This window comes from Cervus elaphus, chromosome 21, assembly GCF_910594005.1.
Source record: "Cervus elaphus chromosome 21, mCerEla1.1, whole genome shotgun sequence".
Lineage (NCBI taxonomy): Eukaryota > Metazoa > Chordata > Mammalia > Artiodactyla > Cervidae > Cervus > Cervus elaphus.
In genome coordinates this window covers 33,855,723-33,875,037 of record NC_057835.1, presented here as the reverse complement: position 1 = coordinate 33,875,037, position 19,315 = coordinate 33,855,723, and the positions used below count along the sequence as shown (strand labels likewise).

At 42.6% G+C, this 19,315-nt stretch overlaps 1 protein-coding gene and 3 non-coding genes across 9 annotated transcripts in view; all 4 read right to left on the bottom strand.

The window, feature by feature from the left end:
• The window catches only part of TRIM55 (tripartite motif containing 55), a 59,187-nt gene extending 45,489 nt beyond the window's left edge, over window positions 1-13,698 (bottom strand). For 4 of the 6 annotated variants that reach the window (XM_043880127.1, XM_043880126.1, XM_043880129.1 and 1 more), the window contains exons 1-2: window positions 2,477-2,797; window positions 1,782-1,954 (exon numbers count right to left, since the gene is read on the bottom strand). In XM_043880127.1, the coding sequence (XP_043736062.1) occupies window positions 1,782-1,954; window positions 2,477-2,644 (341 nt within the window). In that variant the 5' untranslated portion in view covers window positions 2,645-2,797. Of the gene's footprint in view, window positions 1-1,781; window positions 1,955-2,476; window positions 2,871-13,512 lie in introns of those variants that run through there. The other 2 variants (XM_043880125.1, XM_043880124.1) reach the window with 2 other exon arrangements.
• TRNAA-AGC lies at window positions 12,817-12,889 on the bottom strand. Its single transcript has one exon. It is a non-coding gene; the product is annotated as a tRNA-Ala (tRNA).
• TRNAY-GUA lies at window positions 13,023-13,111 on the bottom strand. Its single transcript is given in 2 exon segments — window positions 13,023-13,058; window positions 13,075-13,111. It is a non-coding gene; the product is annotated as a tRNA-Tyr (tRNA).
• TRNAY-GUA lies at window positions 13,602-13,696 on the bottom strand. Its single transcript has 2 exons — window positions 13,659-13,696; window positions 13,602-13,637 (listed from the first exon to the last, which is right to left on the bottom strand). It is a non-coding gene; the product is annotated as a tRNA-Tyr (tRNA).
• Window positions 13,699-19,315: the final 5,617 nt, after the last annotated feature.

Here is a 19,315-nt window from a genome sequence, read left to right as displayed (position 1 = left end):
CACCTGCACATCATTTTTTGGCAGATGTGCTTCACTGACTTTAAAATTAAAACCAGCCTGTGTCTTGCTTTACTCATGCTACAAATGCTAACATCTCCTCTTCTCTGGATTACGTAACAGTTACAGTTATTATTTCACATCATTCAAACTCTCACTGTGGCAGAGAGCAAAACAGAAAACTATTGCAGTAAGTAGAATGTGTAGGAAAATTTATGGTGTCGCTTGCTCATCTGGCAGGCACTTAGGGAGCAACTATTCTGTGTAAGGCACTGTCTCAGACACTGAATCAGATGTTATATAAACAGCCATAAGAATCAGTGGGTTATTAATTGGTCGACTAACTTTTTAAGAGACAGTGTACCTATCTTAAAGTAGATAGATGTATGTATCTTAAAGTAATGAAATAAAAGGAGATCAGATCTTAATTATAACAGTGGTGCTTTCCGTCTCAAGAGATTTTGGAAGCCAGGGAAATTGCTGACTCAGTCTATCATCAGCAATTCTTCCAGTGCCATCTATATTGTGGCACTATCTAATTTAGTTTTGAATCTTAAGCAGAAATGAATAGCCATAGCGATTATAATAATTATATGTTCTATTTATGGAACAGCTTTCCTTCTAAGAGCCCCAGGCTCTTCGAGCCTGGCAGATGTTCCATGAATCTGTGTCTCCTACGAGGAAGCACAGTGAGGTCATTTCTAGATGGTCCCAGTATCACTATCAAGCGTTGTGGACCAGACTAACTTGTGTACAGTTGAAAAAGGGCCCTTCACACCAGGCCTTCTAGGAATGGACTCCTGCAGTGCTGTCTCTAGGAAAGGAATTCTATAGCTAGTGTGATTCGGTGAATAAAAATGCCCTTTTCAAAAAAATAAAAAATGACTGATGTAGATGCTGCGTGTCAATAAGCAGGTATATGCCAAGAGTATACAGTAAGAACAACCTAGAGAATAGGGAAACATAACCTGAGCTCCATATTTTTTTTCCTCCCATGTCTCCAAACTCTTAAGTTGCTAAAGCCCGGAAGTCTGCCTTGCTTTGCTACTTTCCAGAGTCAATACCATGACTAACTCTGTTAGAGGGTTTTGTTTTTATTATTATCCTCTAGGTAATTTTAAAGTGAGACTGTCTGAACTAATAAATGGGCTGATCTTGGAAGATGCCACTTCTGTTTCATTTTCTGTAGAGTTCTGTGCTCTAGTTTTTTGGCTGTGTAGACTCCGGAGCTGTGAAGGACCTGTGACATGCAGAAACATCTACAAGGGATGGTGGTACAAGGTGTGCTTCCCTGGTGGTTCAGATGGTGAAGAATCTACCTACAAATGCAGGAGACCTGGGTTCGATCCCTGGGTCAGGAAGATCCCCTGGAGAAGGGAATGGCAACCCACTCCAGTATTCTTGCCTGGAGAATGCCATGGACAGAGGAGCCTGGTGGGCCCCAGTCCATGCCGTCACAAAGACTCAGACACAACTGAGTGACTGACACACAGCACAAGGCTGGGGGTGGGGGCAGTATTCTGCCTCTTTCAATAACACCATCTGAACTAGATTAGTGTTAATGAGTTATTTCATTCTTATATCGATACAAAGGCACCGGCATCAGTTTCCTCCTCTCCTCCCAAGAGGAACTCTCACTCCCACTGGGAAAGACTGACTCGGAAAAACATTTCCCCATAAAACAATTAGCTCATGATTGGCGAATAAGCATTCAGTAGAGTGACCCACTAAAACAAACAATAAAAACAAGCGTCGAGCATGTCTGATACACAGACGAACCATACCTGGTGGACTCCTGCTTGTAGATGTCAATGATGTTTTCCACCAGCAGGTTCCTCTGAAGCCCATAGATCCCGTGTCTGTCCAAAACCACTTCGTGTCTACAGGATGGGCAGCGGAACCGGCCCCCGGAGGCCACGGTGGTGCCTCCTCTTGTGGGCAGGTACGGGTTAGAGGCCTGTTCTTGCCAAGCAAGAAAAGAGGGATTGAGTAGCGCCATTGGTAGCTCTCCTCAGGTTTTCTCTCCCCCTCTGTCACTACAAACAATATCAACTCCTGTCTTCAGCTTGCCCCAGATCACCCCGCAGGGCCTTATGAGCAAGTGGTCTGAAAACGTGGGCCAACACGGTCCAGTGCGATGGGCTGTTTTCAGCACAAGCTGCTTTTTCATAACCAGAAGTTCCAGCTAGAAACTCCAGCATTAATGTCTTGGGCAGTAATTCATTTACTGCCCAAGATTTTGAAACAGATTCCATTTTTTTAAACAAATATGATTCTTAGTATTGAAATAAAATTAGATTTGAGAGCAGAAGGCTGACAGCAAAGCACAAAGCAAATCACTTTAAAAAAACTTTTTCTTTTTCTTTTTTTAACAAATGCAACCTTCTAAAGCTTTCTAAAGAAATTCACCTCAAAGTGAAGCACTGGGTTTGGAGACGAGGGAAACCTTTTCCACCCTCTGCATTCCCAACAAACCTACCTGGAAAATGTCACTGGCACATTTCCTACACAGGTTGTGCTGGCAGGGGAGGATGACCACAGGCTTGGTGAACATCTCTAAGCAAATGGGACAAATGAGCTGCTTCTCCAAGTTATCCATGGTCTGCTGCTCTTTGGAAAAAGACTTGTAATTCAAAGATGCGCTCATCTCCTGGCCGTCCCTGTGTGCTCTGCCAGGGAAAGGCTGCTCCGAACAGCTTCTGCAAGTGATACCTGGAAATAATTCCAAGGATTGGGTGATCAAGTGTCCTTTACGTTTCTTTCGGCGGAGGACATTGTTTCAGACCCAGGTTCACAGTGGCGCTCGAGCTGTTTTTAGCAGCTGAGGGTCACGTGGTATCAGACTGACTTGTCCATATAAGCCAGTGACAGGAGGATGGATTCTGACAGGTGACAGAGAACAGGGGCCAGCATTCCCTCCCCAGGGAGTGAAGGGAGTGGGTGGGAGGGAGGATTACAAACCCCATTTAGACGGGGTTATAAGGAGAAGAGGTGAAGCCGACAGTTGTCAACAACAAATGCAAATGTTGGTGCCGAGTCGCCGAGCTGTGCCCTCTGCGAGCGCTCAGTAAGGACTTGGTGATGGCTTCCAGGACCGGGAGAATGCTCTTCAGGAGTCTCACTGTGAAACCAGTGCCATGTCTGCCTTGAGAATTTAGGAAGCAGGTCACCAAAAGTGGCATGATCACACTGTCTTTGGTGAAAACAAACAGAACAGGTCTTGAATATCATTATCCTGGCTTCACAAGGGTAAGCAACTAAAAAAGACTTGCTTGGTGGTAAATATTTCATTTTTGGGAGGGTTGTGAAATGGGAAAAGTTCCAACTTAAAAACTGATTTCAAATCTTTTCACCATATAACTATTCACAAAATCCTAAAAGATCTAAAAACACCAGTTGATGATTCAATTTTTTTTTTTAAGTTGTATAATAACACTCTAGGGATTTCCCTGGCAGCTAGTGGTTAAGACTTCAACTTCCATTGCAGGGAGTATGGGTTCAATCCCTAGTCAGGGAGCTAAGATCCTACATGCCTCACAGCCAGCAAACCAAACCATAAAACAGAAGCAGTATAGTAAAAAATTCAATAAAGACTTTAAAAATGGTCCCTATCCCCCCCCCCAAAAAAATCTTTAGAGAAACCCAAAAAACAAAAACATCTAGTATGCCCCTTTCTCTCCCCTTTTCCTATTCTTCTTTAATCCCATACCTCATCACCCATACACATGCCCCAAAACACAAAGAAACTTTGACAATCTTTAAAAATGTAAATTTAATTTGCTCCCAGAATCAGTAACGAGGTAGTAAGTGGCACATGAGGTAGCAGACCCATTATTTTATTTTCCATATAATGGGGGACAGATACCAGCACCATTTTCAATGGAAGTGAAGATAGAGTCCTGCTTCCATACCTGGGTTTTGTCTGGTCTGAAATACACCAGACCAGAAATACCTGGTCTTATTTACCAAGTTGATTTTTTAAAATGATAGTTTGCCTGGTCATTTCTGATCATTTTTGGTTTGCTCTTAACTCATCAGTATCAGTTCTGATATTTGCCAGGATTTTGTTAAACAACAGTTTCTCCTTTATGTTTTATTCAAACATTTAAAATCAGATCAAAAATGAAATAAGAAATACATGTCTATTTTTTTTATGTAATGAATTTGCTGCTTTATTTTTCCTTGATTTTAAAAATCACATACAATGAATACATTTGTTAACACAGCCCCAGTGTGCACTTAACTACCAGTAAGGAGCAGGTTCTTGTGACTGGTTATGTGTGCATTTAGTGCTGTGTGCACCAAAAGCTTATTGAGAATCTAATAAGCTCTGTTAGCTAGTAATAAGTTATATGGATTCATAAACGCTTCAGGGATCTTTGAAGAATTTTGTTACTCCTTTCAATATCTATTTAGCAACTGTAGTGAAGAAGGAAGTTGGTGATGTTTTTTTACTGAGCTAATTCAGTTCACCTAGGCTAGGCAGTTAACTGTGTTTATTATTACATGGGCTGTAGTGGTCTGAGCATAATATAAGAACTGTTTTCTAAGAAAGATGAAGTTTATACTGTAAAAGTCCTTACAACTCTAGGAAAAGCACTTTAACAATATACACTCTAGGCAAGCCTGTCCCTTTAAGAGGAATTCATTCTTTCGAAAAATATTCGTTGAGTGTTTATCATGTGTCTTGAAAGACAAACAAGATACCAGTCATTGTCTTCAAGGTGCTCAGTTTAACAATTAGTAGAGATAAGATGAATATACACAGAACCGCAGTACAGAATTTCAGGGGAATCAGGAGGGTTTCATGGGTGGAGTGGGTCCACTGAGGCACCTGGACACCAGTGGGAGTGTCACTCTATAGGGCATAGGTGGGATTTCCAAGCAAAGGCACGGCCAGGGGAGCCAGGACTGTTCAGAGCCTGTGATGCTTTGGGCTGGAGCACACACATGCTGCCGGCACACTGGCAGCCCGTGAATACTGAGCTGCAGTTTTTAACACGTAATAAATTAGACCCCAGGAAGTCGTTGAGAGTGTCTCACAGGGACGGTTCCCCAAGAGAGCTATGCCTCGGTTAGGTTCATCTCATAGCAGCAGCTGGGGTATCTCACGCAGCCGGGTCAGCATGAAGGTGACCCTGCTAAAGACCAGACAGAACATTGTTGCCAGTAGCCCAGGTGAGAGGTCACGACACCAGCACCGGGCGATGGACTGCAGTGGGGAAGGAAGAGGAAATGGACTCTGGTGGCTGCAAGAGTAGAATCCACGGGGGTGACTCAGATGCCAGAGCCAGAGCCACCCTGAGGATTTGGAAAGAGGCTGCACAGTGAGTCAGGAGGGCCAGCGCCCACGTCCACCTGGCCTGGTGATCCTGGGAAAGTGATCTCACTCTGGCTGGATTTCAGTTCTCTAAATCTTTTTCATAACCTAACTTTAACTTAGCACCGTGTGTAGGAAAAAACACTCTGAAACTGCACGGCCTTTGAGAATCCCCAGTTGCATTCTCTGATGGAGAGTTGAGCTCCACTCTCTGCTTTCACTCTCCACCTTCTTGCTCTCTGCCTTTCGTCTTAGAATGGCCCCTGGAAGCTACAGAGGAAAGCTAGCAAGAGGCCTGCAGGAAGAAGAGCTAAGTTGATGGATAAGAACTGCCTTCCCCTCCTCATCGTCTTTTCTCCATGCCTGGCTCCTCCCCACTCAGAGACCAGCCATGCATGCTGTGGGAATGTAAGGAGCGAGTGGGACACTCTGCTCCAGGGAGGAACCAGAAGGTTTCAGTGTCCTCCCATATCATTCAGAGTCTGAGAGATGGGGTAAAATTCTGGGACTGAATCAGAATTGAAGTCAGCTTCAGGACTCTGGGATTTAGGGTGGGCCTGGGCCTCCACAGAGAGGTAAGAACCAACTTAGTCTCCTGATGGTATCCTTGGCTGTAGAGAGGTGGTGCATGGCTTCCTCCCCTCTCCTACCCCTACCCCATTCCACCCCCCCAACACACACACCCTAGCATAGGGGGTTCAAACCAGTCAGGGGTAATGACACAGGAAGTTGCCATAGTTTGAAGCACCAGTGTCCCCCAATTCTTGAGTCCTGCCACACTGCGGCAAGGGTTAGAAACATTGAGAAGCTGAAGCAGAACCACCGTGGGCTCTCAGCTCCTCCAGAAGTTTCCCAAATCCCCCAAATTCAGAGGAAGCAAGATGAGTCCCTAAAAACCTGAGTGTACACCCAGCAGTGGACTTGGCACTGAGGGGTGATGACTGAAAGGGAAGACTCTTGACTGGTAGCTACCAGGCCAGATGAGCTCAGACTTCAGAATCCATCAAATGCAGATCTCAGTGTGTTCATCTTAGGGAGAAAATAAGGTTCGAAAATCTCTTAGTGCTACACCACCCCAACAAATAAAGTATTTGCAGGATACCAATTGCTCCCAAACTTTGGTCACCTGATGCAAAGAGCTGACTCATTGGAAAAGACTCCGATGCTGGGAAAGACTGAGGGCAGGAGGAAAAGGGGATGACAGAGGATGAGATGGTTGGATGGCATCACTGACTCAATGGACATGAGTTTAAGCAAACTCTGGGAGATGGTGAAGGACAGGGAAGCCTGGCATGCCGCAGTCCGTGGGGTCGCAGAGAATTTTTAATCTTTTTTTTTTAATTTATGTATTTTTGACTGCAGTGGGTCTTTGTGGCACACAGGCTCTTCATTGCTGCATGTGGGCTTTCTCTAGTTGCAGAGGCTACTCTCTAGTTGTAGTGCATGGGCTTCTCTTGTTGAAGAGCATGGGCTCTAAGGCATGGCTTTCAGTAGTTGTGGCTCATGGGCTTAGTGGCTCCAGGGCATGTGGGATCTTAGTTCCCAACCCAGGGATCAAACCCATGTCCCCTGCATTGTAAGGCAGGTTCTTGACCACTGGGCCACCATCCTGAATCTTATTTAGTTTAAACTTATGTTCAAATAACCATATGGGGCTGGAGGTTGTCATATTGGACACCAGCCCTAGAACATGCAATACTTAAATCTCTGGGGAAAATTGAAACATATATGAAGACTCCTTTGGCAGGAACTGAGTCTCCCTTTTTTGGTGGATTTTGTTACTTTCTGGTTAGGGTGATATGAAATTCCTCTAACTCAAGAATAGTTAGAAAAACAACATCACCCTTTTGTTTTTGCATTTTTAATTGGGATATAATAGCTTTACAATGTTGTATTAGTTTCTGCTATACAACGAAGTGAGTCAGCTCTGTGTATACATATATCCTCTCCCTCTTGGGACTCCTTCCCACTGTCTACCTCTGTAGGTCATCACAGAGCACTGAGCTAAGCTCCCTGTGCTATATAACAGGTTCTCTCTAGCTAGCTGTTTTACACATGGTAGTGTATATATGTCAATCTTAATCTCCCAATTTGTCCCACCCTCCCCTTCTGCATCAGTGTCCACATGTCCTTGGTGGGAATGTTAGTTGATACAGCCTCTATGAAAAGCAGTATGGAGGTTCCTTAAAAAACTAAAAATGGAACTACTATATGACCCAGCAATCCCACTACTGGGCATATACCCTGAGGAAATCATAGTGCAAAAAGACACAGGTACCCCACTGTTCTTTGTAACATCAACTCTTGATTCCAACTTGCAAAATAAGACAGAGCACTCTGGGAATAGGAGGTATTACTTACCAGAGATTCATATCAGGAATGCTATCCTTCCCGAGGATTCCAGAACGCCTTCAGCATTTTATTTACCCTTTCATTTGTTCTTTCATTTCATTCATTCATGAAATGAATTCAGTTCATTTCATGTGTTCTTTCTGTCTCTTTAACATAGATGATTGCAAGTTCAGGTACTTGAAAATGACCTAGGCTTAGCTCAAGGAACTAGTCATTCATCAAACAAAACAGACGGAAGGTGGAGCTACAGGGAAGTAAAAACAGATGCAGTTTGAAGCAAAGCAGTGAGGTGGGGTGCAGCCCTGGTGGAAAAGAAAACAAGAGCAACTAGAAGGCTGATCTTGCTTCCAGCTCCTCCTCTAAGATAAAGGAAGAAGAATTTTTCCTTTTTTTACCCACTGGAAATGAGAAAGTTGGTGGCTGACTAAATCATTAAAATGGGGAGAGAAACACCAGACAGGTTAGATATGGAGGCATAGAGTAGGGGATTGCTGAAGAAAAGTTTCATTAGATTGGAACACTAGGTCATGAGCGGACTGAGACTTTCAGGTCCAAGTACAGCACCAGTTAAGTCTCCTGAAAATCACTTTAATCCCATGCCAGGACAAAGCCCAATGCTTAATATTTTGCAAACAAAAAAACTAAGATTGTTAATTCTTCCCTGCAGTATTGATCTATCCATTCATCCATCTATCTATCCATCCATCCCTCCCTCCCTCTCTCTTCTTACACCAAGGACTCAACTCATGACATCTAAAAAATACTTAACATTTTTCTTCTGTCTATATCATCAACCTTTTCAATTCAGTTGTTCTTCTGGTAATAGGCAGCTTGGATATGTCATTTTAAATTTTTTAATGAAAAGAAATATTGTATACAATCTAAAATTAAAAAAGATTAACTCACTTGAAAAGTACTTAACAGAAGTTAACACTATGGCATTTCTTTCACTGACAGTTTGCAAACTTTTGGCTGAAAGCTTTTTTTCCTTCTTGATAATTACTCCTTTTCCAAATCTGTTGTTTATGAATTTTACTTCATCATAAATATCTCTGAGGAGATGTTAGAAAACTAACATATTGTACTCTCCTCTGAACATTTCTTGGCATACTTCACCTCCCAGAAATAAACAGTGACAGTCCCAACAAGTAACAAATACTTTAGCCTAAGGCCTTCCCAGTGGCCATGTCTGAAAACCTTACCTTGGCCCCAAGACCAAGGACAGTTGGCGCCACTCCCAGTGTACACAGTCTAGTCTCACCTCCCCGTACCCTAGATTGCCAGTTGATTTCTCTGAACTCACTCTTGCCTTCTGCAGTTTGTTTCTCATGTGTCACTCTCTATTTAAATCCCATTAATGGTCATATTACCTCTAGGATAAAGACATTAATCCTCACTGTGATCACTAAGGCCTGGTATGATTTGGCTCCTACCTACATCTCTGACCTAACTGTCCAGTAGAAATAAGATTTAAGTGGGACTTCATTGATGGTCCAGTGGTTAAGACTCCAAGACTTTCACAGTGGGTGTAGGTTCAATCCCTGATTGGGAAACTAAGACCCCACATGTCGTGTGGCCAAAAAAGAAAAAAAGAAAGATTTGAGTGATAAATATGAACCAATTGTATGATTTAAAATTTTAGTAGCCACATTAAAAAACACAAACCAATGAAATTAATTTTATTAATATATTTTATTTAACCCCAAACCATATAAACTATTATCATTTCTACTTATAATCAGTATTTTAAATAATTAATTATCTGTGAATAGAGATAGTTTTACTTCTTCCCTTCCAATCTGGAGGTTTTTATTTCATTTTTCTTGCTATATTGCACTGGCTAGAGACCTCAGAATAGACTTCCTTGCTTTTTTCCTGATCTTAAGAGGAAAGCATTCATATTACTGTGTTATTTTAAATGTGTTTTTCACTGATGCCCTTTACCAGGTTGGAGAAGTTCCCTTCTCCCTCCCTTCCAAGTTTGCTGACAGTTTGAAAAATCAGGACTGGATGTTGAATTTTGTCAAATGCTTTTTCTACATCTACTGAAATGACCGTGTAGTTTTTCTTCTTTAGTATTATGATGAATTACATTTAATTTTGAATGTTGAACTAGTCTTGTATTCTTGGAAAAAACCCACTTGGTTATGATGTATTTTCCCTTTTATATATTGTTGGATTTAATTGGCTAAAATGTTGAAAAATTTTGCATCTGTATTCATGTAGGATATTGGTCTGTGGTTTTCTTGTAACATTTTTGCCTGGTTTTGGGATAGATAATGCTGGCTTCATGGAATAAGTTAGACAAACACTCGCTCTTCAGTTTTCTGGATGTCTGTGTATAATTAGTATTTCTTCCTTAAATGTTTGGTAGAATCACTGCCGAAGGCATCTGGGCCTGGTGTTTTCTTTATGAGAGAAGTAAATGAGTTAACACATGTGAAGTAATTAGAACTGTGCTTGGCTTGTAGGAGGTGTTCAATAAATGCTAGCTGTTATTTTTTTTAATTCATCATACTTTGAATTAAAATAATGTTTAGTATAGAACTTAGAAAATATTTTTAAATTTTAAGGAAGAAAAAGTAATAGTAATCCTACTACTCAAAGATCACTAGTATTAACATTTTAGTGCATTCTTCATTGCTTCCTGCAGATAATTTATGCTTGTTTATATTGCTCTGTACATACTTTATTCACTTAACATTCAATTACTAACATTTCCTAAGTCAATTCCTAAGCCATAAAATTAAAAAACGCTTACTCCTTGGAAGAAAAGCTATGACAAACCTAGACAGCATATTAAAAAGCAGAGACATTACTTTGCCAACAAAGGTCCGTCTAGTCAAAGCTATGGTTTTTCCAGTAGTCATGTATGGATGTGAGAGTTGGACCATAAAGAAAGCTGAGTGCCAAAGAATTGATGTTTTTGAACTGTGGTGTTGGAGAAGACTCTTGAGAGTCCCTTGGACTATAAGGAGATCAAGCCATTGGTCCTAAGGGAAATCAGTCCTGAATATTCTGCTGGAGCTGAAGCTCCAATACTTTGGCCACCTGATGTGAAGAACTGACTCACTGGAAAAGATCCTGATGCTAGGAAAGATCGAAGGCAGGAGGAGAAGGGGACGACAAAGGATGAGATGGTTGGATGGCATCGCCGACTCAATGGACATGAGTTTGAGTAAGCTCCGGGAGTTGGTGATGGACAGGGAAACCTGGCGTGCTGCAGTCCATGGGGTTGCAAAGAGTAGGACATGACTGAGCAACTGAACTGAAAGTCAACAGACGTTCTTAATAAATATAATTTCAAAGGCTACACTATTACATGGTCATATCATAACTTATTTAACCATAATTTTATAGTTTTAGAATTGTTTTACTTTTCCTGCACCAGAGATCCAAGCATTTCTTTCCTTCACTTCCATATATATTTATATAAACACACATAGAAACCTTCAGAATATCCCCTCCAGTCCTTCCCTCTATGGTGTGCAGATAACATACACTGATAACAGTTCATGTTCATTGTGTGATTACTATGTGCCAGGCACTGCAGTAAGGGCTTTATATGTTATATCTTAATTAAGAGTAGATTCCATTATTATCCCTGTTTTAGCAATGAGGAAACTAAAGCACCAGGATGTCAAGCAACTTGCCCAAGGTCACCCAGCTAGGGATTGACAAAGACAAGAAAGTCTGTCAGGTTTCACAGCCCATGTGATTAACCACTCAGCAGTAGTGCCTCCTCTGAGCTTATACTTTCAGACTTTTTATATGAATTCCATCCTACACCTGATTTGCTGATCCTAAGACTTTGAGTTCTCACCCAGCTCACTTGCCCCAAATGTGTGTTCTCCACTTGGCTTTGGGGTGCATTCCTTCCTATTCCTTTACTTATTACCCATTTCTTGCTCTTATAGTTATTAATAGTTTCACTTCCAGCTCCTCTAGCCAGCCAGCTAGAACCCCTATCATCCCAACCAGAAATTGGGACATATCATCTGATAAAAGGATTCTTTTTCCTATTTTGTAAATTTGTTTCCACAAAAATAATGATAGAGTTTAAGTAAATCATTATACATCCAACTAAGAGACTTCACTGAAAACAATTAAAAATGGAAGCTGCCCTAGAAAATGAAAGATATGCCAATAAAAAATAGCAGGTTGTACCCACTGGTAACAAAAATATACAGGTTGTCTAGAATCCTAAAATGGACATAAACAAAAGTATTTTCATTTAATTGTTAATCCTCACAAAAGGTATTATTTCTGCCTTTGTCTAGAAGGTTTATATTTTGTGTTGAGAACTGGCAGTATGGTTTGCGCAGCTTTTTCATGGCTATCGTATAGGAAATTAGGATGAAATGACTTTATTACCAGGAAAGGCTTTGTGTGTGTTCTGCTAAATTTCTGAATCTTTCAGTGACTGTGTGTATCTGTGTTTGTTTTTGTCACATCTTTGTTTAACCAAACAGGCTACACCCTAGGGCAGCCCAATTGAGTCCTGCCTGGTGGTGGTCTCTAGTTAATTCTCCAAAGTTACTTCCCAGGTGGGAAATGACGTTAGAATCCTCAAACAAGAAGCATCTGGGTCCAGGGGCTTTCCCACTTCCTTATCTGTCCTCAGGTACCCCTTGCTTTATCGTATCCGTCTTGGATATGCCAAGAGCCAGGCATCCCACCATTAGCAGTTGAGATGAACAAGAACAGTCCTCGCCTCCCGGGCTCAACATAAGTTTAAAGTAGCCAGCGAGCGTCCTTTTCCAAGTTCTGGGGTTTTTTATTTGTTTGTTTGTTTCTCTGTCGGTTCCTTCTAACGATGGGCAGTTTAGGCTCATATGGGTCCCTTTAAGTGCAGCCATCAATCACAAAAGACTCTGAGTGCTGGCAAACGTGACTGCAATCTGTCGCCATTTTTGGAAAGAAAAAGAAACAATTTCGTGAACTACGCAAAGTAAATGGGTCTAAAATTGTTTTTTAATTTTAAATTTACCCCTGCAAGCACCCGTTAGCCCTTGTCTGGGAAGTTTTAGTAGCGGTAACTTCAAAAGCTCGCCTAACTTCTCACTTGCCCTACGGCTAACTTTCAGCTATTTAGACTCGAAAGAGAATCGAAAGAAAAACTACCACCCGGAGACCAAGAGCAAAACTGGAGGATGCGGGCATCGATCCCGCTACCTCTCGCATGCTAAGCGAGCGCTCTACCATTTGAGCTAATCCCCCACCGCTGGCCACGGCTGGTTATCTCTTCCTCTAGAGAGAGATCAGAGCTTTTACAAGAGAAGATAAATATTCTTGACCACATTCTTGACCTTACTTCATAGTTTAAGGCCAAAGTAACAAAATTAAGACCCTCTCCTTCGAGCCGGAATCGAACCAGCGACCTAAGGATGGCCGCGGACATTCGTCTACAGTCCTCCGCTCTACCAGCTGAGCTATCGAAGGGAGCGGAAGAACGCGCTCTCAACTTATCCTGGTAACTTTGACTCGGGTTTCCAGGCTTCGTGTGCTTTCGTTTCGGGGGTACAGGATCCCCCTTGCGGACCCCCCACATCCTCACGGCGGCCGCCACGAGCCCTCGCCTCGCCGACCTCGCCTGTGCTCTGAAGACAAGGTTGGGGGCCTGGCCCCGGGGACGCGGCGTGGCTGTTTTGTGACTCAGGGGTTCGGAAACGCCACAGACGCTTTAGAAACGAGCAGAAAGCCTTGACCCGGCAGCCGCCCCGCGAAGAGTTGACTCTGCCCCTCTCGGAACTTGGACTTCATGTTCCCGATTCCGGGATTCGCAAAAGATTCCACACCCAGGAAGCTGCCATAGACCAAAGCTGCCGCGAAAGAGCTCTCACCTGTTTTCTGGAACGTAATGGATTATCAGAGAAATCCTTGCATGGAAAGGATGATAAATCATAGGAGGCTCGACAAAAGTGCATATGTCTCCTTCGAGCCGGAGTCGAACCAGCGACCTAAGGATACCTCTCAGTTAGAGTGTCAACTACAGTCCTCCGCTCTACCAACTGAGCTATCCGAAGGGACAGCCGAGCTGTGGGCCCCGCCCGCTGAGACTCAATACAGAAGAAACAGGGCGCGTTAGACTAAGAGATCACAGTGAGCATGCGCAATGGAGGGAGCGGGACGTGAAGGCTGTCGTTGGCGGCGCTTTGTTTTACGCGTGCGCACAAAGACCGCCCGGCTATGGCTCGCTGGACGCCGTCTGACTCCCAACTTGGGGAAAAACTCCCAACTCATGTGTTAAAACTGAGCCCCCCCCCCCCCCCTTCCTCTTCACCCCTGCCCTTTTTCTTTACTCCCTTTTCTTAGGGAGTTACTGTCGGGTGTGGCTTTACTATCATGTAACGTTCATGTCCCCAGAGCCCCTACCCGTGTGAGGGGCAGTGGTGCAGGGTGGCCCCAGATTCCTGTGTTGAAAACCTAATTAATGCCCAGTTGATGGTATTAGGAGATGGAGCCTATGGGAGGTGATTAAGTCGTGAGGACTGAGCCCTTATGAATGGAATCAGTGTCCTTATAAAAGAGGCCGCAGAGACATACCTCTCTTCCAGTCGTGTGAGGATACAATGAGAAAGGTTGGATACATATGATTACGTCCCTCCTTCGTAGGGTCCCAGTAAAAGATAATAAAGATATGCAAGAAGAAAAAGTCACACATGGAAAACAAAGCAGGTTTTGAGCAAACCTCAGGTTTTCAATAATTTCTGGGATTGTGGAAAGCAAATGAGTCTGAATGGATGCACGTCCCAAGATGGAGAAAAATCACAGCTCAGAATATACACAATCTAGAAGGTTGCAGAGACAGAACCATTCTCCCCACAGGTCTCCCCAAGAGGTTTCAGGCACAGAGGCAGCTGCTCAAAGATCAGAGGCCCACACATCCCAGGTTGACGGTGATGCAGCAAGTCAATAAAGCAATCAGGCAAATTAGGAAAAACAAAAGAGGTCAGGGGATTCTAGGAAGATGATCTTTGATGAAAGAAATGGATTATTTCACAGTAAGAACTTGGAGATAAGATAAAGCCATGTCACTTTTCTCAAAAAGCAAACCAAAACTAATTAGGAATTTCTAAAAAACAAAGCAAGTACATAGAGCTTTATAAAGAACTCCCGGTCTAAATATAAGGGAAACTGAAATCTGGCATGATTTTGAGAAACGGATGACCTGTATTGTGGGCTAACTTGTGTCTCCCCTTTTCATATTGAACCTCTGGCTTTCAGAATGTGGCTTTATTTGAAGATAGGGCCTTTAAAGAGAGAATTAAAATGGTGGTGTTAGGGTGGGCCCTCATCAAATATGACTAATATCCTTATAAGATAAGGATTTAGGAAGAGAGAGAAACACCAGACACACAGTCAACCATGTGAACACATGACAAAAGCATGCATCTGCAAGCCCAGGAGAGAGGCCTCTGAAGAAATCAAACCTGCTGACTTCTTGATCTTGATCTTCTAGCCGCTGCAACTCTGAGAAAATAAACTGTTGTTTAAGCCAGCCAGCCTGTGATATTTTGTTTTGGTAGCCCCAGCAAACCAATAGAGATATAGTGAGAAAAGAGAAACATGCTTTCTTTCCTATACCATTTGGTATTGTTTTGTTTGATCACATCCAAATACGTGTATGGCAGCCAGTCCCATGAGCTCAGTTCAGTGGCTAAGTCATGTCTAACTCTGTGTTCCCCAGGGACTGCAGCACCCCAGGCTTCCCTGTCCTTCACCATCTCTCAGAGTTTGCTCAAACTCATGTGCATTGAGTCGGTGATGCCATTCAACCATCTCATCTTCTATCAGCCCCTTCCCATAGTGGTCATCTAGGACAGCATTTAATGAAAGTTGCTTTTAAATGAAGGAACTGGTGCCCAAAGCTGTGAAATAACTTACCTTCAGTAACAAAGTTGAACAATGGCAGATGAGATCTCAGCTTTCCTGAGTCACCATCCAGGACTCCTTCCTTGGCACTACTTGTTACCAGTTGGACACTTGAGTTAGAGTGACTGGATGCTGGATTGCTCCTGGGAGGAAAGAGGTTGAAAGGCAGTTTCTGACCTCAGGCGAGAACAAATGATAACCGGGATGTTCTGGGAGTAACAAAGTGTTCCATTTATTAAAAGGAACTCTCTTCTTATCTCTCAATCACAATGATCAAGTTTCTAAAATTTGTTAACAGTGGTGCTCCATGAAAATCATGCCAAGATATCCTGAGATCTGAAAAGCTCTTGTTCAGATTGGAAAAATACCTTACACGTGTCCGCTTGAAAGTACTTTCACATTCTTCCTTTCTTAATTAAGGAGACCGTTCTACAGATCACAAGACCCTACAAAGAAAGGTTAAATAATTTCCTCAGGATGACCCTCCAGACTGGGGGAGTGGAGTTGAATTCGGGTTTACTGAGTCCTCATCCATGGCTTCCTGTAAATATTTACTGTCTCCAAGAAGGTTGTTTGTGTGAAACCACAGAGGTGCTATTTCCAAGGTCAGAAAGGGAACTGTTCTGGATAACTGCAGGGGAGCTACAGTTGATTCTTGTTATACATGGTAGTTAGGGTCTGTGAAGTCACCACAAACACTGATTTAGTGAATACTGAACCATTGCTCCTGGGGAAATACAGGGCTAAGTTCCTGTGAGCCTCTGCTCACAACATTTTCATCATTAAGTGATCAATACACAACCTTGTTTTATTTATGCTTCTGTTAAGACACCTGCATATTTTTGATGCAGTAACGTTGAACTCATGCCCAATAGCACTATTACTCATACCTGGAAGAAGCTTATCTAACACACATATTTTCCCTATAAGGCACACTATAACCTCTGGCACTTAGAAACAGTAGACAGCTCTGTGCTTTTAAGAATTTTAAACAATGAGATTACAAACAGAAAGCACACACCAAAAACAGTGATACTTGTTTACAGTAAGAGGGCTGAAACAATAAGAATGTTATCTTGTCATTCTCTGCTGGGAACGTGTACCCTGGGCAGCTGGGATTTTTTGCTGTTCTGTGTGTCTCTGCAAGTGACAACAAAAGCACTGTGAGTACCGATTTTGGGGTTATAAATGAATAATAGGGAAAGGAGTACATCAAGGCTGTATATTGTCACCCTGCCTATTTAACTTATATGCAGAGTACACCATGAAAAACACTGGGCTGGATGAAGCACAAGCTGGAATCAAGATTGCGGGGAGAAATATCAATAACCTCAGATATGCAGATGACACCACCCTCATGGCAGAAAGCGAAGAACTACTAAAGAGCCTCTTGATGAAAGTGAAAGAGCAGAGTGAAAAAGTTGGCTTAAAACTCAAGATTCAGAAAACTAAGATCATCCCATCACTTCATGGCAAATAGAGGAGGAAAACAGTGGAAACAATGAGAGACTTTATTTTCTTGGGCTCCAAAATCACTGCAGATGGTGACTGCAGCCATGAAATTAAAAGACACTTGCTCCCTGGAAGAAAATCTATGACCAACCTAGACAGCATATTAAAAAGCAGAGACATTACTTTGCCAACAAAGGTCCATCTAGTCAAAGCTATGGTTTTTCCAGTAGTCATGTATGGATATGAGAGTTGGACTATAAAGAAAGCTGAGTGCCAAAGAATTGATGCTTTTGAACTGTTGTGTTGGAGAAGACTCTTGAGAGTCCCTTGGACTGCATGGAGATCCAACCAGTCCATCCTAAAGGAAATCAGTCCTGAATATTCATTGGAAGGACTGATGCTGAAGCTAAAACTCCAATACTTTGGCCACCTGATGCAAAGAACTGACTCATTTGAAAAGACCCTGATGCTGGGAAACATTGAAGGCAGGAGGAGAAGGGGACAACAGAGGATGAGATGGTTGGATGGCATCATCAACTCAATGGACATGAATTTGAGTAAACCCCAGGAGTTGGAGATGGACAGGGAGGCTTGGTGTGCTGCAGTCCATGCGGTTGCAAAGAGTCGGACATGACTGAGCAACTGAACTGAATAATAACAAGTAGGCCAATTCGCAAACCTGGAATCTGTGATAATGAGAATTGACTGTATTATTAAGCCACACTAAACCCCGAATTATATGCCAAATCACTACATCTGAAGATCTTAATGAGACTAGCCCCCAGCTCCCCACCTCCATTGAGGAGGTTAACAGGAGCCACTTGTACTACAGGGAGATGGCAAGACCAACCAGCCACATCCCGGGGCTCCACAAGCCTCTGCAAACTCGTTTAGTCCTTCGCGCTCAGGGAGAGGAGGGCTCTCATCTTGTTCACACAGTGTCTTTCCCAAAGGCATGATTTGAACAGTGGGAGTCTGGGAGGGTGTTGCAGGGAGACTTCATTCAGAGATTTATATTCCTTTAACAAACATTTATTTAGTCTCTGCTATGTGTTAGGTATTGTATTGCTCTAGTGCTGGAAATGCAGCAGTAAACAAAACAGGCACAAATCCCTGCTCTGATGGAGCGCACGTTCTGAAGGGCAGACAGACAGTATATTGATTATAAATAACATGTAAAGTAGGTTCAGCAGTTGTGAGTACCAGAGGGAAAAAAGGTTGATCCAGTGTGTGGAGCATAAAATGGAAAATTGACATAGGGCAAAAAGTAAAACAAATTATTACAGAATATATACATAGTCACACAAGAGACACACATATTAATTTTAAATGGTTGCAGATAAAGCTCCCTTAGAAAAAGTTATTTTGCTAAGTTGTATTTCCTTTGTACTATGAAGAAATAATAAAGGATTGCTAATTCTTAGGAATTTGAGGATTTTGAGTCCTTGAGGATTTACTTGAGGAAGTCACTGGAATTTCAGTAAGGGCTATTCAGTAGTCCAGTGATCCCCACCCTTTTTAGCACCAGGGATTGGTTTCATGGAAGAGGATTTTTCTATGGTCTGGGGCGGGAGGTGGGTATTTCAGGATGATTCAAGTGCATTTCATTTATTGTGTACATTATTTCTATTATTGTTGCATCAGCTTTACCTCAGATCATCAGGCATTAGATCCCAGAGGTTGGGGACCCCTGTTCTAGAGGAATCTTCTTGAACAACAAAGGGCAGTTGAAGAGAAAGGTAGATGATGAAAAAAGTGACAGGAATGAGTTTTCTTTTGAATAAAAGGACTCTGGGAAGGAGGTAGATAGGGAGGTATAGAGGGTTTGTTTTGAAGGACAAATGTAGTTGTAAATAATATATAGTGTGGCATTAAGATCATGGACTCCACGACCAGCCTGCTCTACCCCTCACTAACTGGGTGATCTTGGCCAAGTTACTTAACCTGTTTTAGTTTCTTAGTCTGAAAAATGGGGACTAATAATGCTGATAGTACTTGTCCCATAGGTTGTTGAGAGCATTAAGCTACTATATAAATATAAAATATATAAAGCTAACATAGGCCAGTGTCAGGTACTGAGCACAATGTTGTTGTTGAGGCTCAGTTGCTGAGTCGTGTCTGCCTCTTGAGACTCCATGAACTGTAGCCCCTGAGCTTCCTCTGCCCATGGGATTTCCCAGGTAAGAACACTGAAGTGAGTTGCCGTTTTCTTCTCTACAGGATCTTCCCGACCCAGGGATTGAAGCCACGTCTCCTGCATCAGCAGGGAGGTTCTTTACCACTGAGCCACCAAGGAGCACCATGACTGCTGGTTATTAT